The 23,528-nt window shown below is 44.1% G+C and overlaps 1 protein-coding gene across 4 annotated transcripts in view; it reads right to left on the reverse strand.

Annotated features, from left to right (window-relative positions):
- dpy19l3 (dpy-19 like C-mannosyltransferase 3) overlaps positions 1–23,528 on the reverse strand; it is a 91,730-nt gene that overhangs the window by 27,904 nt on the left and 40,298 nt on the right. For all 4 annotated transcript variants that reach the window (XM_063188794.1, XM_063188793.1, XM_063188792.1 and 1 more), the window contains 4 exons: positions 13,208–13,351; positions 11,944–12,055; positions 10,225–10,281; positions 9,759–9,841 (listed from right to left, as the gene is read on the reverse strand). In XM_063188794.1, the coding sequence (XP_063044864.1) occupies positions 9,759–9,841; positions 10,225–10,281; positions 11,944–12,055; positions 13,208–13,351 (396 nt within the window). The remainder of the gene's footprint in view (positions 1–9,758; positions 9,842–10,224; positions 10,282–11,943; positions 12,056–13,207; positions 13,352–23,528) is intronic.

Consider the following 23,528-nt stretch of genomic DNA (forward strand, 5'->3'; position numbering starts at 1 on the left):
AGCAAAAAACAGCAAAAAAAAACATTGAATTACTACAATGGATGCCACGTAGGGTTGCCAACCGTCCCTCGACTTACGGAATCGTCCCATATATAGAAATATAAATTCCGTGTTGAGATGAAACGGGATACAAATGAGTTAAAATGCAGGAAATTGCATCTATGAAACACACTCCTTTTTTCCCGCGACAATGAGGTGTCCCGTATTTTTTAATGCCAACCCTAATGCCACGGATCCCAAAAAAAGTCAGAAAAAGTCAGAAAGCTGTCGTTCCCGTGTACCACAACAGCATATACAGGCAACAGCAGAACAGGCAGTGCAGCACAGGAGCATTCAACAGTCCCACAGTCCCACAGTACAGTCCTCCCAATACCCCATGCGGCAGGCTAATTGACTGCACCCACCTGCTAGGAAGTCACAGTGCTATGTGGCAGTGAAGACAAATAAAAGAGCTAAATTTTAATTATTTGCCAGCATGGCACAACACCACACCAGGTATCTCTCTCTGTCTCTCTCTCTCTCTCTTTCTCTCTCTCAATCAGTCTCTCTCTCTCTTTCTCGCTCCCTATTCTCTCTGTTCTCTTTATCGTTCTCCTCTCTGTTCTTTTTGAAACTATCTACTGTCTCGACGTCCAACTTTCAATTAAGACCCCCTGTGTTCGTCCACAGTTATGATCCAAAACACGGGGAGTAAAGACTAGTCACTCAGCGTGATCATGGGACTCACTGGCTTTGGACCATCTATGTATGTGTGCATGAGTGGAGTCTTGGATAAGTTTGATTATTGTGTGTGTGTGTGTGTGTGTGTGTGTGTGTGTGTGTGTGTGTGTGTGTGTGTGTGTGTGTGTGTGTGTGTGTGTGTGTGTGTGTGTGTGTGTGTGTGTGTGTGTGTGTGTGTGTGTGTGTATTTTAGTGTGTGAGCGATACATTTGAAGGGTCTTTAGGGGCCTCCTCCATTTGAGATGCCCCGACGGAGCACTGGACTTAACCTTTGACCCTACCACCCCTCTACGCACCCCCACCCCCCCATCTCCACATCCCGTGGTGATTCTAGCCTCTTCTCTCCGCATGCGACCATCTTTAATTAGCCAATATTGACAGCAGGCACCTACGGACGGGCAAGCTGATTTACATTTAATTCCAGATTTATGTGCTCTTATGTAAATGCCATCTAGCCTTAGCCCGCGCCCCCCAGTGACATTATAAAAATGGATTAATGCGGTTCATATTCGAATGCGTAAGCCAGTGTGTGTGTGTGTGTGTGTGTATGTATGTGTGTGTGTGTGTGTGTGTGTGTGTGTGTGTGTGTGTGTGTACATGTGTGTGCCTGTCCAGTTGAGTGACTGCGCACACTGGTGGGAGGGTCATAGTTGTGCACTGTGTGTGTGTGTGTGTGTGTGTGTGTGTGTGTGTGTGTGTGTGTGTGTGTGTGTGTGTGTGTGTGTGTGTGTGTGTGTGTGTGTGTGTGTGTGTGTGTGTGTGTGTGTGTTCACGTGTGTGTGTCAGATTAAGTGTGTGTGGACACATTGTTATGCACGCCTGTGCCCATGTTGGCGCCTCGTCCTCCACTGTGGGTGTTTGGCTCTCGCCGCTCTCAGAGTGAAATTAATGACTCTGTGTTTATTTCTGGACACAAATGCACTCACGCTGAGGCCACGATGACCTTCTCTTCCCTGGGTGAACTGTAGCGAGGGTGGAGGCAGAAGACCAAGGGGAAGACAGAGAGGAAGGAGAGAGAGAGAGGAAGGAGAGAGAGAGAGAGAGAGAGAGAGAGAGGGAGAGAGAGAGAGAGAGAGAGAGAGAGAGAGAGGAAGGAGAGAGAGAGAGAGAGAGAGAGAGAGAGAGAGAGAGAGAGAGAGAGAGGCAGATTGACACCTTAATCAGAACGCTTGTTTACATTGCTGCTTAATATGAAGAATGGTGTCCTTCACCTCCGAGTCTGGTCAATTACTGTATTCTACAAAGTGCAAGGCAACGTAAGAGGACGAGAGGAGAGGAGAGGAGAGGAGAGGAGAGGAGAGGAGAGGAGAGGAGAATAGAGGAGAGGAGAGGAGAGGAGAGGAGTGGAGAGGAGAGGAGAGGAGAGGAGTGGAGAGGAGAGGAGAGGAGAGGAGAGGAGAGGAGAGGAGAGGAGAGGTGTGGACAAGAGAGGAGAGGAGAGGAGAGGAGAGGAGAGGAGAGGAGAACGGACAAGAGGAGAGGAGAGGAGAGGAGAGGAGACAAGAAGAGAGGAGAGGAGAGGACATGAGAGGAAATGAAAGGAAAGGAAAAAAGAGGAGAGGGGAAGAGAGGAGAGGAGAGGAGAGCAGAGGAGAAGAGAGGAGAGGAGAGGAGAGGACAGCAGAGGAGAAGAGAAGAGACAAGAGGAGAGCGGACAAGAGGAGAGGAGACAAGAGGAGACGAGGTGAGAAGAGAGTAAACGAGACAAGATGAGAGAAGAAGAGAGGAGAGGAGAGGAGAGAAGAGGAGAGCGGGCCGCAGGAGAGGAAAGGAGAGAAGAGAGTGGAGATGAGGAAAGAGAGAGGAGACGAGGCAGGCTGGCCGTCCGTCTGTCAGGCAGTGGATTACACTTTGCTTTGGACAGCTGATGAGGGACGGGTGCAGTGCGTGGCAGTGGCATCCATCACATCGCACACACAGCGGCTGCCAGAGCAGCGGGGCAAACACACGCTAACGCGCTAAGCCGGCTACAGGCAGCGGAACATGGCAGGGGCACAAAGCCCATCCGGCGGCTTTAGCTGGCACACACACACACCCCGCCGCTGTAGCCTGTAGTCTGTCACCGTGTTGACGCTGAGGTAAATCCTTCAAATACAGTAAACACAAACATAAGCACAACAACTCTCATTCATAGAAGGGCATGTGTGTGTGTGTGTGTGTGTGTGTGTGTGTGTGTGTGTGGGGGGGGGGGGGGGGTGTGAGAGAAAGAGAAAGAGAAAGAGAAAGAGAAAGAGAAAGAGAGAGAGAGACAGACAGACAGACAGACAGAAGTAGAGAGAGACGGGGAGGGAGAGAAAAAGACAAGAAGTGAGCATCTCGTCACCCACTCACATCACCACCCACCCTCCATCCCTAGCCAGGCTCCCTCGCCCTCCTAGTGACGCAACACCTTCGGCGGTTCAGATCGAATCTCGATTGCAAGTCTATGATAATCAGGCAACTCCCTCCCCTCCCCTTCCCTTCCTCCTCAGGTGGTGCCTGAGGCTATGGCAGTCCATCTGAAGAGCTCTTTTCCAAAATGAGATATATCCATTTCATAGAATGTTGGGAAATTAACATTTTTGTATTGGGCATTCCATTGAATTGCATTGCAAAATGCATTTTTATAGAGGTTTTAAAAGTATGTTCTTAAAACATTTGAATGACGAGATTTCACACATCAATGATAGGACTTCCTAACAGTCAATTCCAATATTAAAATGCAAAAAGTCAAAAATGGTGGATATAGCGTTTTGGGAAAAGAGCTCTTCATCTGGTCCCCATGGGTGTCAGTCCCAGCACAGCCACACAGTACAGTAGCAGGCAGGGCTGGAATGGCCATCTGAAACAGCGGGCACTTCCCGGTGGGCCCTGCTCCTTCGTGGACCCCTATTTTCAGAAATGTATAAAAAAAAGAAATAATACTTTTTTTAAACATTTCTGAAAATAGGGGCCCACCAGGGTGCGGGGCCCACTCGTGAGTCAGTTCTGTGTCGCTAATTATTTGGGGCCCCTTTAAGCCAAAAGTGCCCGGGCCCTATTTCTCCCCCAGCACAGCCACACAGTAGAGTAGCAGGCAGCTCATGTCATGACTGCCCCATGGGTGTTGGCCTCACACAACACAGCCACTCAGAGGCTCACGACGACTCCCCTCTAGCGCCTCCTATTGATCCACAAAGTGATAAAAGTGAATTGTGATCAGGAGCAGTCACTTAGTGATGCGATCGATCACAGACGGGAGAAGCGGCGGGGGGGCTGGTGTTTGCAGAGGCCTACATGGTGTGTGTGTGTGTGTGTGTGTGTGTGTGTGTGTGTGTGTGTGTGTGTGTGTGTGTGTGTGTGTGTGTGTGTGTGTGTGTGTGTGTGTGTGTGTGTGTGTGTGTGTATGTGTGTGTGTGTGTGTGGTGGGGGGGGGGGGGGGGTCATAGGAGGCAACATAGAGGACAGGCCCCAGTCATGGGATTGTAGATGAGTAGAGGTTTTGGTGGGAAATGTAGATATTGTGTTCCTATGGGCTCTACACGTTGCCATAGTAGAAATAGGGATGCACAGATACCGATACAGGAATCGGAATCGGCCCTCGATACTTGGTCCTTATACTCATACTCGTCAAACACTTGCTGATACCAGGCACAGTAACTGCTATTAGACAGAAAAATGCAACATCATTTCACATTCCATTGACTTGAAAGCAGAATGGGAAAAAAAGCACCGCCTCATACATTTACTAACATTTAACTCTACATCCAAATGGACATTAAAACAAGTATCACAGGTTGAAAAGACAAGGCTGTGCATTTATTTTCATTTTAAGTTGAGTGTAAATGTATTGGTATTGGTATCTGTATCAGCAAGTACAGGCATCAATGTACGCATACTCATATCGGTTTTCAAAAAAAGTGATATTGTACGTACACCGCCCTACATAGAAGGCAGATTGCAGGAGGGACCAACAAAACACTGCTAGCTTGTTTGCTAATTGTGCTGAAAGACAAATAGAGGAGTAAAGAAGAGTGCAGGGGAGGACACAGACACCAAGCAGACAGACTTTCCGAGAAAGTAAATGTGCTCTGGGTGTCTGGGACCAACAAATGCACAGGTGCAAAGTAATTTGCTTCCAGGGACTGATTTAGCCAAGACATACTCAGTGCAAAATGGAGAGAGTAGTGAAGGGGGCCGACAACACCAACTAGACAGATTTCAGTCGTGAGGAAGCAGAATGCATGGTGGTGGTGGGGGAGTTTTGTGAGAAACTAAATCACAGATACTAGTTTTGCTTCCAGGGGGCTGGCTTTGCCAAGGCGTACTCAGAGGAGAACGGTGGAGAAGAGGCACGAATCAGAGAGAGGCAGCCATGCCAAAGTCGAGGTTAGGAGAAACAAAAACAGTGACAGTGTGCTCTTAGGAATCCCAGGGCTCTGTGTACTGTTTCACAGTGTAAGAGACGCCTACAGCTTAAGGTGCTAATAGAGAAACTCAAGCATGTTGAACAATGGGCTCAATTAAAAAGGCACAGAAACACCAGCCTTGGATACTTTCTACTAGTGCTGGATCTCTTGTCGAGAGAAATTCCACTGAGACGGGAAAGTTAAAAAAAAGCTGCTAATTTGAAGCAATTGAAAACCGAGGAAGAGGGAAATGTTACGACCAACAATTACCATGGAGGACAAAGACGGTGTGTGTCAGTATATGTGTGTGCACGCATGAGGGAGAGAGAGAGAGAGAGAGAGAGAGAGAGAGAGAGAGAGAGAGAGAGAGAGAGAGAGAGAGATAGAGAATAATAGAAAGAACGTGATGCAATCTGGAGATGTTGACAACACCAGAAAAAGAAGAAAAAGAAAAAAAATCAGTCGCAGCAGGAGGAAGAAAAAGACACGCTTTGTTCGGCTGGCGGAATTACCAGAGGACCGCCAAAAGTTTCCTTAGACAAAACAAAAGCCTAATTTGTCTTCATTATCCAACAACAAGGCAGCAGTTGAAAATTACTAACTATTATGCGCAGTCAGAAAAAAAAGAGAAAGACGCGACAATGTGAACATCCGAAATTCATTGTGTGGCACGTCATGGTCCGAACGATAAGCCGGACCGTCCCCACATGGGTATGAGACACTGAGAGGAGCGGAGTGGAGCGCTGGCATCTATGTCACTAGACAAAGGGAGACAAAAGAGACAGCGGGCGAGCTGGAATGGGGGAGACAACACTGGACGACACTGAGAGGCTGAGAGACTTAGAGGCTGGGCGGTTGATCGGGGCTGCATAACACCAAATCCCTGTCTGTGTGTGGCCAGGCACAGAGATCAGGCCAACTGCTGCCGGTAAGGACGGCTGGTTCTCCACAACAGCAATGCCACAGCAGCCAACACAGTAGGGCTGCACAATTAATCAAAAAGAATCGAAAATCGTGATAAATTTGTGAAATCGAAGTCGTGATTTCAATCGTGATTCAATCGTGGCAATAGTGACCTACCTTTGAGAACGTCCTTGAAGCCAGAACATACAGACAGCCTTGTGTTTCTGGCCAGAAATCTGTCCACCTAAGTTTCATGCTATTGCCTTTGCATAATTATTACAATTCATTTTATTTTGCTCATCCTGTATATAATTCATTCTTGGTTATATTTCATCCTGTTATAATTTTCAAAAAAATCAGCAAAACAATCAATAATCATGATCAATAATCGTGATTACGATTTTGACCAAAATAATCGTGATTCTGATTTTTTGCATAATCGTGCAGCCCACCAACACAGGGCTAGAGGCTGGGAGGGAGGGGGACGTTAGTGCATTCCTATGGACGTCAGGGAGAAAATATCCTCTAGTCTAAAGCATCCTCTACTTCACAGGCAAAATAGTTCTTTGGCTGAAACTACAAGCTGATTGATAATCGGCCCGAAATTGACCACACGATTCGAGTTTGATTCTGAGAGAGAGAGAGAGAGAGAGAGAGAGAGAGAGAGAGAGAGAGAGAGAGAGAGCTGATTGATAATCGGCCTGAAATTGGCCAAACGATTCCAAATTTGATTCTGAGAGAGAGAGAGAGAGAGAGAGAGAGAGAGAGAGAGAGAGAGAGAGAGAGAGAGAGAGAGAGAGAGAGATCAAAAAAGAGAAAGAGAGAGACAGAGACAGAGAAAGAGAAAGAGACACTAGATGTAGAGAATGAAAGGATTCAGTTGGGAGTGGAAGAGAAGAAAGAGAATGACATCATACTGTAGAAAGCCCTCCACAGACTAAAAAAACACTTCTTTGGTCGAAACTACAAGTTGAGGATGGCCCGAGTCCAAACTCCTTCATGTTTATGGATGCCGTCCAAAAATGTATAAGCATTTCTCAAAGCAGAAGCTGGAGACTGCAGCAAAATGCAGCTGAACATCCGTGAACCCGTGCCAACTTGCTGAAGAAGACCAAAGACATCTTCAAACAAACACATCGCATACAGAATCAGACTATCCTATGATAAACACGGGCACACACAAATGCATTCCTCTGTTTTCAACTGGATAAAACATATGTTTGACGGATCCGAGACGAGCCGTTCGAAATCCGTGTTTGCAAGCCAGCACAAGGAAAAGGTAGATGACAGTTTGAGAGAGTACTAAAGTTTCACTGATTATCATCCTTCACCGTGCCCATTTGCAGTCCAGGAAACTCACACCTGTGTCTCAGATTCCATCCAACAAACTACAGATTCACTTAAAAATATATTCAGAAACTCTGTACTTCAAGGGTAGCTGGGGATTTGAAAAAAAAAAATACTCATGTAATGCAAAAGTATTAGCCTTCATACCTGACAGGTTTTGGAAACATGATTTTCCGCCACCCATCCATATCCCCTCGCCACCACACCACACCCCGCCCAGCCCAGCCCAGCCCCCATATGAATGAATAGGTATTAAGGATGTTCCCACCTCTCATTCTCTCAGCGTTTGAAAAGCCCTGCTAATCTAAACGTGAAACTGCCGCAGCTTTGGCGATGCGGGGCTTTCACGAAACACGATTCCCGCTTAACTCTTTCATCTGCGGCGTAATTAGCGCACTAGAAGCGGCTTAATGCCACTATGCGGCGGCGAGGTAACTCCAAACCTTAATCCCCCCACGCAAATTGGATTTGCTCTGTGGGGAGGGGCCGGTGTCATTACGACACGAGGCTGAGCGAAATAAGAAATGAGAGAGAAAAAAAGAAAAAGCATTTGCGCCCTGCCACTGCTCACTCTCTGCTGATGCTGCCTGAGACGGGTCTGTTCCTCTCCACTGGCTTTCCACTCATTTCCCCCCCCCATTTCAACCCTGAGCAGAAGCAGCTGGCCTGCCCCTGTCTGTCTGCTACTGCCTCTCTCCTCTCCACAGCTCATCCAGACGAGTGTGGTAGAGGCGGAGTGGAGGGAGGATCGCCCCAATAGCCCCAGCTCATAGGGCATCCACCCCCCTCATTTGGATACGCATCCATGCATATTTACCTTTAACAGTGATGATGATTCATATTTCAGACCTGTTAGATCTCAATGTGGTCACTTAGAATGGCATGTCATGTCGTGTCTCATGTCAGGTTATGCACATCACATCATCACCTGGACCAGGGGTATTCAATTAAATGTCAACGAGGGCCAGTTTTTCAAATTCCTCCCAGTAAAGGGGCCGAAATGTACGTATGTATTATGGTTGCCGATTGTCAATGAATGTCGGGACACTTCATTGAGTAGGGGGGTCTGAAAGTTTTGCATTTCTTTGATGTAATTTTACTACATTTTAACGTCCCGTGTCCCGTTTCAGCTCGATACGGAACCCGTACTTTCATCTCTAAATTCCGAAAAACAATTCCATATTTCAAGGGCCTTGTGGGGGGCCAGACCCTTGCTGTCCAAGGGTCGCATCTGGCCCCAGGGCCGCCATTTAAATAGCCCTGACCTAGACACTGTGGCTTGAGCGTCAATCCACCTTTTTGGATAACTCTGACTGCACATCGCCTCATCCAGACAGTGAGACAGAGGCTGAGTAGAGGGAGGATCGCCCCAATGTCCCCAGCTCATTGAGCGTCCACCCCCCTCATTAGGAGACGCATCTATGCGTATTTGCCTTTAACAGTTCAAGAGAGTCCTTGTGCACAAGCCCTCAGCAAGCATGTGTGAGGCAGGATAAGGTGAATCAATGAACAAAATTCAAAAGACACCGCACACTGATGACGCGAACCTCATGACGCACTGGGCGAAACGCGTTGTTCGCTCCGAAAAATCAAGCAAGAGAAAAGTAAGCAGTGTGCGGTGTCTTTTGAATTTTGTTCATTGATTTACCTTTAACAGTGTTGACAATTCATTTTTATTAGGCCTGTGAGATCTCAATGGGATCACTTAGATTGGCATGTTATGTCGTGTGGACTGTCGTGTGTCATGGTCATGTTGTGTGGACACTTTCCTAACTCTGACTGCACATCACCGGCACCTGTAACACTGTACCTTGAGCATCCATCCTCCTCCTCATGCTTATTAGTGATCTCCATAGAGGCAGAGAGGGGAGAGAGATCTCGGCTTCAGACGGGGAAATAAATAAATAAAACCTCGCCTGCCTGGCTTGATGATCACACTTGATCCGAGCACTTTCTGAACTCGCCCATCTTAATGAGAGCTCGTGTCATCAGGCGGGCAGAACCGCTAATTAGAGATATCACGACGCGCTCGCTCAGTAAACAGGCAGGAGGGATACGAGGAGCGCAGTGTGTGTGTGTGTGTGTGTGTGTGTGTGTGTGTGTGTGTGTGTGTGTGTGTGTGTGTGTGTGTGTGTGTGTGTGTGTGTGTGTGTGTATGTGTGTGTGTGTGTGTGTGTGTGTGTGTGTGTGTGTGTGTGTGTGTGTGTGTGTTTTCTCTCTGAATCTGGGATATTCACCTGCGTGTTGAGGTCAAGGTACACATAGCCTCGATAGAAAATAGCCTATTCATCCGTAGCTTAAATGGAAAAAAACAAAACAAAAAACAAAACAAAAAAAACATACTGCATTTGTGTACAGTATTGACGTTTGGCACAAGCGGTTTAGGTGTTGGCGACCTCCCCAGCCCTGGGTGCTGCTTACCTGATCCAGGTCATCAGCTCCACCGTGTCTGGGTCGAAGAACTCCCGCAGCTCCGAAAGTTCCTCCATTAGTTTGGGCCAGAACTGTGCAATGGGAAAACAGAAAGAAACACATATCAGTCAGGGCCAGCGCTAGAAAGCAATAGAAAAAAAACAATATGCTACCGTACGTACGGTCAGGGCCAGCAATATAATGTATTGCCGCAGCCACAATTATGCTCAATAACACATGTGGTGAAACACTGTTAAATATTCACTATATCATGGCAACAAAGATACATGTATAATGTGAGGCTGAGAAAGCTGGAGATTAAAAAAAAGCAGAGGATTTACTCTCCTGCCTCTTCTGCTGTTCAAAGATATCTCTGTTATTCAGCAGAATTGTTTGTCTATAGCGGTACACGGTTACACAAACAGCCAGACAGAAATGTGCAAAATGTAATGAGATATTTCTACAAATATCTTACCTTGTAATAAAGAAATGCAAGAATTACAATTGGAACCGTGTACCTGATCAGCCTTAACTGGAGGGATGGAGAGAGAAGGAGAGAGAGAGAGAGAGAAAAACATGATGAAAAAAAGATGAAAAAAAATAAGACAAACATTAGAAGAGAATATTATTAGAACTGTGGAAACAGGTTGAGGCCACACTGCCACCTAGTGGACTTAGATGTAACTCCACCTATTATGTGCGTTAAGATGCCACCCATAATTTCCCTATTTACAAGTATGATCCCAATTACTATTTTAAAATATGCTGTATCAAATGTCCATGGAGGTTTAATATAGGCTTTGGATTTACAAAAAACAGAAGCCTTACATTTGTCTGACAGATTTTTAAAATGGTGATGCAATGTGTTGAAAGCGATTGCAGCAACTCCACAGAAGAAAAAAACAACGCTGAAGACGCTCTCTGGTTAACTGACAGCATGTTACATATTTGTCAGAAACAACACAAGATTAAGCTGTACTCCTGTGTTACTGAGAGAGATAAGGAGAGATGGATGTACCGCATAGTATCAACGTTCAGAGGAGTTGATGTGCGCACATCCCACCCGGTGGCTCAGGTGTAGGACAATGAAAGCAATAATCCAATGAACGTGAATAAAGTCTGCAACACTGCTTGTCTTCTGTGGTGTTATTTTAATGGTGAAAGCGCAACGTTTCGACCCTCAGGTCTTCATCAGGCAAAGTGAGTACATGGCCTAGAGTGGGCCTTTTAAAAGTTACTTCAGTCAGCTGATCTGCCACAACCAGCAGCTGATAGGTTGACAATCAGCTGTGCAGGTAGCTGGTGGGTCAGCATCCATAGTACAGCATAGTATCAACTACATAAGAACACCTTATCAGAATGAAATTCTTTGTTCTCTGGCTCTGTACACTTGCATGTTTTTTTTTCCTACCTACACGCATGAAGCAAAACATTCCTTCTGATTCCCATCACAGAGGGAGCTTTCTTCCAAACTCACTTAGAGCGTAGCTCACTTACTGCATGCCTCTTTTCCACTGCCGCTTTTCTGGTAGGCCTACAGCTCAACACTTTTTACTTCACGATTGAGCTGTGTCGTGCGCGCCTATTTGAAAAGCAAAAAGTGGCGGCCCAGTCGCGCTTTGTCGAGCTGTACTGCCTTACAATTTAAGAACGCAGTAACTCTGAAAACTGCAAACTGAGAAAAAAGGCTTCAAAGTTTCCTATATGGCGCGACAACTGTGCTGTCGGTAAAGTGGTGTTTTTTGACAGAAGACAAATTAGGTAGTGTAGAGCCCATTTCCAAAATATATTTTTTTTCGACCATTTTGCGTTCTTGTTTTGCACGGCAGTGTAGGCCTACCAGAAAACCGGCAGTGGAGAGGGGGCATTAGGGAAGCAAAGTCAATTCAGAGATGCCTTTCACTCTGTGACAAGCTGATGAAACACTCAGATAGTCATTTATGGAAAACCAGCTGCAGCGTCTGCGCAGCACAACCTTTAAGAGTGGCTGTGTAGCATCCATGCATATTTACCTTTAACAGTGTTGTTGACAATTATTTTTTTTTAATCATTTTTTTAGTCCTGTTAAGATTTTAATGGTTTAACATGTAATTTTGTCTGGAGATTTTAATGGCATAACATGTCAGTTCGTGTGGACTGAAAAGCAGCTCTGCAAAACAAGGCCGCGCAAGATGAGGCTATTTCTTTTATTTACCTTGGCTTGGCTGTTACAGCGTACAACCCTCAGACATAACGTCCACATTTCCGTGCCGCACACGCCAAACGCAGCGAAGGCACACATGTGGCCCGTCCATAGGTACTTCATCCTGGAGGGGTCGGGCAGAGAGAAAGAGAGACCAAGATATAGCGAAAACATGAAAAACAATCAAAAGAGTGAAAGAGAGATATAATGTTATAGTCACTTTACTCCACCCCATCATCATCACCATCATTACCACCATCATCACCAGCAACATCATCATGATTACCCTCATTACCACCACCATCATCGCCACCACCACCATCATCGCCACCACCACCACCATCATCATCGCCACCACCACCACCACCATCATCACCAGCAACATCATCATGATTACCCTCATTACCACCACCATCACCTCCACCACCTCCACCACGACCACCATCACCACCATCATCGCCACCACCACCACCACCATAATCACCAGCAACATCATCATGATTACCCTCATTACCACCACCATCATCGCCACCACCACCACCACCATCATCATCATCATCATCATCATCATCCTCATCATCATCATCATCATCATCATCGTCATGGCATTAAGGTGAGACAAGGAGTGAGGCAGATTAGATAAGACAATGCAGCGCAGCAAAAAGGCAAAAGCTATAAAAAAGACTGTGTGTGTGTGTGTGCTGTGTACAGTGCTGTGTACAGTGCTGTGTACAGTGTGTGTGTGTGTGTGTGTGTGTGTGTGTGTGTGTGTGTGTGTGTGTGTGTGTGTGTGTGTGTGTGTGTGTGTGTGTGCGTGTGTGTGTGTGTGTGTGTGTGTGTGTGTGTGTGTGTGTGTGTGTGTGTGTGTGTGTGTGTGCGTGGGTAAATGAGTGGTACCTCATGGTACTGAAGGCCAGTAGGCCAAAGAAGAGTGCTGTGTGTGTGTGTGTGTGTGTGTGTGTGTGTGTGTGTGTGTGTGTGTGTGTGTGTGTGTGTGTGTGTGTGTGTGTGTGTGTGTGTGTGTGTGTGTGTGTGTGTGTGTGTGTGTGTGTGTGTGAGTATGTGCGCGTGTGTGTGTCTTACCTCATGGTACTGAAGGCCAGGAGGCCAAAGAAGAGTGCTGTGTGTGTGTGTGTGTGTGTGTGTGTGTGTGTGTGTGTGTGTGTGTGTGTGTGTGTGTGTGTGTGTGTGTGTGTGTGTGTGTGTGTGTGTGTGTGCGGTGTGTGTGTGTGTGTGTGTGTGTGTGTGTGTGTGTGTGTGTGTGTGTATGTCTTACCTCATGGTACTAAAGGCCAGGAGGCCAAAGAAGAGTGTGTGCAGCAGGTTGTAGGCCACGTCCGGCCGCATCCTCCTCCTCGTCCGCATGGCCTGCTCATCTCTGGAGGACGCCACACGCGCCCCGACACACCGTGAGTCACCGCTGAGGGAGATATTGAGAGAGGGATACATAGAGTGAGAGAGAGAATATATAGATAGAAGATGAAGAGAGAGAGAGAGAGAGAGAGAGAGAGAGAGAGAGAGAGAGAAAGAAAATGAGAAAGATATAGTAGAATGTGAGAGAGAATAGAGATAAAAATCGAAAGAACGAGAGAGCTAGAGAAAAAAAAAGAGAGAGAGAGAGAGAGAGAGAGAGAGAGAGAGAGAGAGAGAGAGAGAGAGAGAGAGAGAGAGAGAGAGAGAGAGATTAAGAAAGAGAGAGAGAGATATGGAGAGTGAGAGAGAACAGAGATTAAAAAAAGAGGAAAAGAGGAAAATGAAAGAGAGAGAGCGAGAGAGAGTAAAAGAAGGTGGAGATAGAGAGAAAGAAGGCGTCCATGCATTAAACATAAAGGGATGCTCGCTCGCCTGGGCCACTGGTGACAGGTGGGAGATTAGTCCTTTCGGGCCAGCGCTCCAGCTTTCTCCTTTATTTATATTTAATGTGCTAATGTTAACTGGCCGATGAGGATAGGTGCGTGCGTGCGTGCGTGCGTGCGTGCGTGCGTGCGTGCGTGCGTGCGTGCGTGCGTGCGTGCGTGCGTGTTCGCGTGCCTGCGTGTGTGTTCGCGTGCGTGCTCGTCTGTGTGCGTGTGTGCGTGCATGTATGTGTGTGTGTGTGGGAGTTGGGGTGTGTGTGTGATGTAATCAGCCATGTGTGTGATGACATGCCCACATCCCCCCTCACCCCCACCCTCACATCCCCCTCCTCTTTCCACCCCTATACACTCAATTTCCACCCCAACCACCCCCTCATAATCCCCCAGGGCCCTGGCGTTAAGAATGTAGATGGGGGCGGGGGGAGGGCCGGGTGGTGTGAAGGTGTGTGGAGACATGTCACAATGTGTGTCTAAATGTTAACAAGAGAGGAGGGGGGGAGAAGAGGGGAGGTGGGAGAGGAAGGAGAGGGGGAGAAGAGGGGAGGTGGGAGAGGAAGGAGAGGGGGAGAGAGTGGAAGCGGTGCTATGATGGTGATTTAGTTTAGTTTAGTTTAGTTTATTTAGTTTAGTTCAACAGGGACCATGCACAATACACATTGATTACAGAAGTAAAAAGATGGCTTGTGCCAGATTATAGCTATATAGCTAATTTCCATCTGCATTCCCTGGACAGGTAAAACAAATATTAAAATACAGTAACATAAACAAATAAACAAGTAAGCACATCCATAGGCCATTTGTCATACCCCCCCCCCCTCCCACACACACACACACACACACACATACACACACACATACACATTAAAATGGCTTACAGTGTGACTCATATAGATTATGACACTGGTGACAGAGGTGGTGGTAGTGGTGGTGGCTGTAGTGGTGGGGATGTTGCTAGTGGTGATTGTGAGGAGGGTGGAGGTGGTAGTGGTGGCAGTTATAGTGCATGTAAATAGTTGTGGTGATCGGGGTGGTGGTGAAAGCGAGCGGTGGTGAAGGTGCTTTTTATTGTGCTGGAGGTGGCTGTATTTTGCTGTAGGCAGTGGTGGTGTTGTGAATGTGGCAGTGACACATACAGTACATACAGTACATACTGGTGGTGACTGTGATGGCGTTGGAAGTGGAAATGGTGGGGAGAAGGGAGTTACATAAGTTGCATAATGGCATTGTGGTTGTGGCAGTTATACTGGTGGCTTACTGGTAGTGACTGGCGGGGTGTGACGGTGGTGGGGGTTGATGGGGGTGTTTGTGGCTGAGACTAAACAAGAGGAGAAAAGATGTGAGACTGTGGCTGAGACTAAACAAGAGGAGAAAAGATGTGAGACTATGGCTGTCTGTGTACTGCAGCCAGAATCCGCTTCAAAAGCCACATCAAGCGCTAGCAAGCATTGAAGATCCAAGCCTAAAGGAGCAGCCTTTTCCCTCCATCTGCTGTATGGCATGTGGAGGATGTACAGTATGTATTAGGGCTGTAACAATATTGTATCGAAGCGAGGAATCGCGATACTCAAGAGTCACGATACTGTATCGCGATGCAAGGAGGCAGTATCGTGATATGACCTTTCAAAGTTCCGTTACCCTTTGGTCCAGATATAATAACAACCACGTGATATGATGTGATAGTGCTTCGAAGTTTCAAATCAATATCATTATTATTTTTAAACGTATTATATTAGTAGCCTCTTGTAACCTTTTCTACCTATAAACGATCATCAAAACCATACATTTAAAAAAACGTGGGGTGTATCGAATCATAGGTCATAAAGCGTGATACGAACTAAATCGTGAGTTGAGTGTATCGTTACAGCCCTACTATGTATGTACTGCACTCGATTCCACATTGTCTGTCTGTCTGTGCATTCTGCCTCTGTTAGTATCCGTCCAGGCATGTGTGGGTGTGTGTATGAGGTAGAGCTGTAACAATATTGTATCGAACCGAGAAATCGTGATACAAAGAGTCACGATACTGTATCGCGATAAAAGGAGGCAGCATCGTGATACGGCCTTTTAACGTTTTGATACCCATCAGTCCAGAAAACAACACATGATATGAAGTGTAATAATGCTTCGAACCTTCAAATCATCATAAGCATTAAATTTCAACTTTTTAAAATTATTAGTGGCCTCTTGTAACCTGTTCTACCAATTAATAGTGGTGTGCATTGGCACTGCCCTCACGATTCGATTCGATTACGATTCGGGAGGTAGCGATTCGATTCAATTCGATTCTATTCTATTCGATCCTATTCAATTCTACAATGCATTGCAATGCATTACATTTCTACTGAAAGCAAAGCAAATGTTTCATCAGTCATAATGAGGCAATACAAGTAGTCAGATACTGAGCAACAATTTATTGGCTGTTTTCTGTATCAGTCTTGCAGTTTTCAATGCTGTGAAGTTCTTTTATTTAATTTAACATTCATTTGCACCCGAAATATCAACGGAAGTATTTGAAACTTTAAAAATTGCAGGATCGATTCTGGAACTTGCCGCATTGAATTGGATCGCCCATGCCCCGCATTGCATTGCACTGCATCACCGAATACCAATTAACTATCAGTTTTTTATTCATAATTTTATTTCATAATGTTGGCAAATGTGACATCGTAGGGTGTATAGAACTGTTGGTCCTAAATCGTGATACGAACTGAATCGTGAGTTGAGTGTATCGTTACAGCCCTACAGTAGTATGTACAGTATGTAAGCGCTCGAGTCCACATTGTCTGTCTGTGCATTCCGCATCTGTTTGTTTGCATCCATCCAGGCATGTGTGGGTGTGTGTACGTATGAGAAGAACAGCTGTGATCCAGCGATATAAGAAGGTCCTCTTTCTGTACAGTACAGTACATGGGGACCTTGCACTTTTACAGATGTTTACTGTACATGTTACGTCTTGAATGCAATGAAGACACCCACACCCCCCGCAGCCTATCTACCCCCAGGTAAACAACACCAATAGCCTGTATCACAAACAGAGAATGGAGAGGATGAGAGCGGCACTGTGATCTTGTATCAAATGGAAACATGACAAGGACAGTCCAAGAAAGGGATGTGTCTATGTGTCTCAGAGAGATAATAACAAGAGGAGGAATATTGCTCAATAGACAAGTGCTGTCCTGTGTTTTCTTTCATAATTAACTGCACGCACAAACACACCTATCCTCACTATGGAAAACCTACCATTAATGTATCTGAGTGGGTTTAAAATTCTTACACTCTACAGTAGAAACTACTGTATTGTGCCTAATGCACTGTGCTGTATTGTTAATGTGTATATTATTGTAAATTACATAGCCCTTGTAAGTTGTTCATTTTGTTTGTTACATAGAAGGCGTATGGGTCTTTTTGACCCGGGCATATAGAAAAATAGCTCATAGCTCATATTCAACTTCATGTTCCCTTGTGAAATTCTGTGTATATATATGTATGTTTTTTGGGGTAAAAGATACAGAGAGAGAAAGATAAAGAGACAGTGAAGAAAGTGAGTAAACTCAATCCAAGCTCCCGGATTGAGCCACTAGTGCTCTTCTTGTGCAAGGTTGCAATATTGACGCACAACTGGAGGACCGAACAATATCAGCGCTCCTTTTTCCACATACTTCACCATGGAACCCTGGAACATGTTGTGTGTCAGAGAAATATGCGGGGGGAGTAGCAAAGGGGGTCACTCATTTCTTTTTCAGATTCATGTCCCTCACAGAAACTGAACTAAGGCCAGTGAATCTCTGTGTGAAAGAATAATAACTGATACCATTTTTCTCAAGTAAAAAAATGAAAACCCAAACACCTAACAAGGGATATGCGAGTAGTGACAATAAAAGGCATTCCAGTCATTCTACGTATGCACGCTAGTAGCTACCCGCACATGTAGGCAACAAGCACAGTATACTCATGGCCGTTGCCAGGAATTTAAAATAAGGGAGGTCCATAGTGCACGCGCCAGAAATTGTTTAAAGGTACACTGTGTAGGATGTTGCCCGGAGTATCTATTGTAACTATGTTGCTCATTGAAACTATGCTCTTAGTCAGGGTCATTTTTCCAAAAAGTTGACACCTGAAGGCAAATCATGTTAATTTTCGGCATACAACTGATTCAGGGGTATTCAAGGGTGCTGAATCCAAATCTGCCGTATGCCGGACGCAAAAATGTACCGAAATGCCTCAAAACGGGCAAAATCCAATATGGCCGCCGCCACCGTGTTAAAATCCTGCAATCACTTGTCTTTTGGACTAAATAAGGTATGAATTTGAAATTAGCACTTATTTTTATGTTTTCAGACATGGGGAAAGCCATTATGTCATCAGATTTAAGCTCAGATTGGAAGAAAATGCTTATGTCATTGGCTGGCAGCCACTTTAAAAGCAGAGAGCCTCATATTGTCAGCGATTTTTAACATTTTTACTAATCTTTCAAGATTCACAGAAAAAATGCTCTTTGTCTCTGTGAACACAAATACAACAGAAAACTGCACTGAACTGTCTACTTTCACCTGAAAAAAGAAGTTTGTGTCTACCTTTTTCCATTCTTTAGTTATGGGCAGTAGAACATGGGATGACACCACAAAAAAGCACAGATTTTTGACCCCAAAATACTGCACATCTCTCTGCCCATATTTTTGATTTAAGGACATATTGTCTTTGATAGTGTTCATGTTTGATGTGCAACATTTTCAGGGGGTTTGAAGGGTGCTTGATGCCAATATGATGTATAAATAAATGTATATTCCCATAGTACATCAAAATGAAGGAATCCAATATGGCCGCCGTCACCAGTCTACAGTGTATGTTTCTTTGATTACACAAGGTAAACTCTTAAGTAGGCTACATTATGTAGCATTAGGTTTTCATACAGGGAGAATTAATTTCCATACTCAGATTTAAGATAGATATCAAAGGAAATTATTTCAGTGTAGTCTGAATTCATTATTGCAACAGGAACATATACTATACATAAACTATATTTTTTGACCCCAAAATACTGCACTTGTCTCAACCCACATTTGTGCTTTAAGGACAAAGTGTCTTTGATAGTGTTCATGTTTGATATGCAGCATTTTCAGGGGTTTTGAAGGGTGCTTAATTCAAATATTCAAATATGCTGTGTATTAGGCTCAAAACCTCTTTAATAGGCCTACCTCAAAATGAATTAATCGAATATGGATGCCATCACCAGACAAGGTGGACTCTTAATTACATTGTAGCTATAGGTTGTCATACATGGAGAATTCATCTCCATACTCAGATTAAAGATAAGAATCAAAGGACATGATTTCATAGGTTGAATACATGTTTACAAGTGACAGTTGACTTTCATGTCAATAAGCTGTTCTTTTGAATGAAAATGTTTTCTCTACTTCCACTTTTATTTTAATGCTTATTATAACATGATGCAATATGTCCACCTCAATTCACCTTCCATTATGAGGCAAATTTACACACATAAGTCTGAATGTGCCTAAATATAATATGCACATCTACATTTTGTGCATTAGGAATTCATTGTATGCCGATTTTATTGCGGTGCTTACATTATATCTTTGAATGGTGGAAAGGTGAAACGTGGATCAAAACAGTTTATCATATTGTGAGGAATTTACTTGATATATGTTAACTCATTCCCAACCATTAGGCCTATCAACCTCCTCCTCTCCAGTGATTTGGCAGGACACACAATATCATGCACTGCATGGCACTTTGGCTGTAAATGCAACAAAAGCAAAGTATGGCGTTTTGCAATGATCAGTCCTATCTAATTCAGATGTCACATGGTTACATAAAATGCCCCACATTATCAAATCTCTATATTGAGTCAGGCCCACACACCCCTTCCTATCCTCCTGCCAGTCACCGAAGTGGGATGGGTGGTATTGAACAGGGCTTTAGTCCCACTGGTCCTGTATCTGCCACTTATACATGGGTTCTCATTGTTTATCAACACAATGTTATGAAGAGGGAAAAGACACTGGCAGCCAACCACGTGAGCTATTTTTTTTGGCAGACAGCGGTTTCCAACAATCAGAGGCTGAGTTGTGCGTTGCTAGGTTCGCAGTCAGGTTATAAACAAAATTTAGAACCCATGTATTCTCAAGGCACACAAAGACATCACAACTTGTGCTTGCCTCATCCAACACTGCATCTGCAAGAAGTGGCATGGAGTACATGGAGTCAAGCAGTTGCTGCAATTCAGCAACTCAAGGAGGGGTGATTAGGAATAGGTTAACTTAGTATACCAAGTAAACAATTTTGGTTAGAGTAGAGGAGGGTGACTGTATGTGCATATATATTTGGTATATATAGGCCTATAAACTGGTATCAGAAGTAGTGTGGAGTCAAGTCTCTTGGCGGAAATACGTAAGATGGTGCGCAAGGTTAATAGAAATGGGCACCCTTTCTCACAGCACATGAACACAATACTCAAAAAAGGACATTCCAAGTCAGCAAGGACATTCTGATTTTTGATACCTCCTCCTCGTATAACTTAACCCATTGTGTCCTGGAAGTGGAAACACAAATAGGTTTTTCAGGATCTTGAGATTTTAGCTGTTTTATTAACTATGTGGGTATGTTAGAGCTGAATGAACACATTACAATGCAAGGGGAGGGTATTGGCTTTAAATGTAACTCATTTCATGTTTGTATGTGCTTCAGAGGCTGAGACATTGCGGATTTAATAGGAAGAGGGCACCCTTTCCCAAAAAGGGCGTAGGAAAAAATGGGTTGATTAGCAGTCCATTTTTGAGTATTGTGTTCATGTGCTGTGAGAAAGACAGGGAAGTGCCCATTTCTGTGCCTAGGCACCTTAAAACTACCACTTGCTCTTCTGCCTGCCATTGGCTCTCTCTCTCCAGTTGAGCACCGTTATTGATACACTGCAGATGTACATTCCAGTATATTTTAACTAGGCCAATTTAAAGTCTATACTTGCACAATTCTACCAACAGAAGATAACAGACAGACTCTCTTTTCCTCCTGCTCCCCTGTTCAGCAGGGCTGGATCCCCACATGGCTGCATGCTGAGCCCCCATCTAAAGTCTATCCGTCCATGACTGCAGCATGGCCAGCAAAAGGGAGTGAAGGTGGCAGCCTGGTGTACAGAGACCGAGACAAATTTCTCTAGCTCTGAATGAAAAGAAAACCAAAGAGATCATTGCTGCCTTCAGGAGGCACACCTATAGCGAGAATAGACCTAGCCCTCTCTGAACTTCCCACTGTCACAGAGCTAAAACATTGTCTTGGACATTATCCTGGTTCTGAGTTCTTGGGTCTCTACAGATGTATCATTGGCACTACAGATGTATCATCAAAGTAAGGACCAAAGACTAAAACCACATTTCACACACATGGACTGTCTGACTGTTCATTACAATCTCTTGTTTCCCTGATCTCCTTCCATCCTCCGGTTGTTGTGAAATAATTGATACAGTGCAATGTGTTGAGCTGAATTCTTGCCGTACTACAGAACAAAGGCCAGCCTTGTAATTAATGGTTATAATTGTCACAGAGTGGCCATCTCAGCTGAAATATGTACGTATTATATATTAATATATAAGCAACACAATCTATGCAATAACTTTGGATGACTGATGTGCAATACCAGCCTGAGTATGTCCTTTGTGTATATATTCTCTCACACACACACACACACACACACACACACACACACACACACACACACACACACACACACACACACACACACACACACACACACACACACACACACACACACACACACACACACACACACACACACACACACACACACAATGCCACTCCCTTATCTGTACACTCTATTCTATTCTATTCTATTCTATTCTATATATTATTCACATCAGTTTGCCTCTTGATCCCCTTTATAGGCCTAGATATACAGTGATCTGAGCACAGCAATTAAACCGGCAAACATGAAGTAATTCCCATTGTACAAAGGATACTATTAGAAAATATTCGATTTCAGACTCTTGTGGTCATTTATTTTTTATAGGTGAAGAGGTGTGGAAACATTGTGTGGTGGTTTGAGGTGGGAAAATTTTTCATGGTATAATGCATTAAACGTGTAATTGAAATAGGGAGAGATTTAAATACAAATGGTCAATTTATGGAAAAGATAATCTCCTGTTGCAAACATGAATTCAGTCTACACTGAAATAATTTACTTTGATATCTTTCTTAAATCTGAGTATGGAAATTAATTCTCCTTGTATGAAAACCTGATGCTACATAATGTAGGCCTACTTAAGAGTTTACCTTGTGTAATCAAAGAAATGTACACTGTAGACTGGTGACGGCGGCCATATTGGATTTCTTCATTTTGATGTACTATGGGAATTAAAGGCATTAAGCACCCTTCAAACCCCCTGAACGTGTATATCAAACATGAACACTATCAAAGACAATATGTCCTTAAAGCAAAAATATGGGCAGTGAGAAGTGCAGTATTTTGGGGTCAAAAATCTGTGCTTTTTTGTGGTGTCATCCCATGTTCTACTGCCCATAACTAAAGAATGGAAAAAGGTAGACACAAACTTCTTTTTTCAGGTGAAAGTAGACAGTCCAGTGCAGTTTTCTGTAGTATTTGTGTTCACAGAAACAAAGAGCATTTTTTTCTGTGGATCTTGAAAGATTAGTAAGAATGTTAAAAATCGTTGACAATATGAGGCTCTCTGCTTTTAAAATGGCTGCCAGCCAATGACATAAGCATTTTCCTCCAATCTGAGCTTAAATCTGATGACATAATGGCTTTCCCCATGTCTGAAAACATAAAAATAAGTGCTATTTTCAAATTCATACCTTATTTAGTCCAAAAGAAAAGTGATTGCAGGATTTTAACACGGTGGCGGCGGCCATATTGGATTTTGCCCGTTTTGAGGCATTTCGGTACATTTTTGCGTCCGGCATACGGCAGATTTGGATTCAGCACCCTTGAATACCCCTAAATCAGTTGTATGCCGAAAATTAACATGATTTGCCTTCAGGACCTTAAATAAGCACCTTTTCAGAAATCCTGCCTAGACTATGTCTTTTGCCAATGTTGGTCTTTTCATGAATATCTGCTAAATAATGAACTAATATTTACTAGATTGACCACAGTTTACAGTATGCTTTGCAGCTGAAAAGATTTCTGGAAATTCAAAATGGCGGACAATGGAGAAGATCCCCTTTTTCATGTATGAAAAATATAATTTTCTCTAAAAATAAGGGAGGTCCGGACCTCCCTTACCTCATATGTGGCTACAGCCATGCGTATACTAAACAGCTAGATTAAGAGTCTCAAGGAGTACGGAAGGGCTGAGGTTGGTATACATCTTAATTGTGTGTGAACAGTTCCTAATTCACTAACATTTTATTTTCAAAGCAAAAGCAGTGAAAAAATGTGCCACTCATAGAAAAATATCATGAACCTGAACGTGTGACATTTTGAAATAAGAAAAGCCAAAGGAACATTTCATTATTTTTAAACAAACTCTGTCAAGCCTGAAATCAGGTTTGGAGCCTGAATACTACCAGCCCCGAATTGATAGTTAATGAAGTTCCGTTTAATCCATTAAAAGTTCATTCCAATATTATCCCCAAAACAGTGTGATGATTTCAGGCAAATTCTAACATTACTGCAGGTCCGCTTTTGGCACTAAGTTCAACATTTGAACAACATTTGGACAACAAGCACTGCTTTAATGCACA

The sequence above is a fragment of the Engraulis encrasicolus genome, chromosome 22 (assembly GCF_034702125.1).
Source record: "Engraulis encrasicolus isolate BLACKSEA-1 chromosome 22, IST_EnEncr_1.0, whole genome shotgun sequence".
In the NCBI taxonomy this organism is placed as follows: Eukaryota; Metazoa; Chordata; class Actinopteri; order Clupeiformes; family Engraulidae; genus Engraulis; species Engraulis encrasicolus.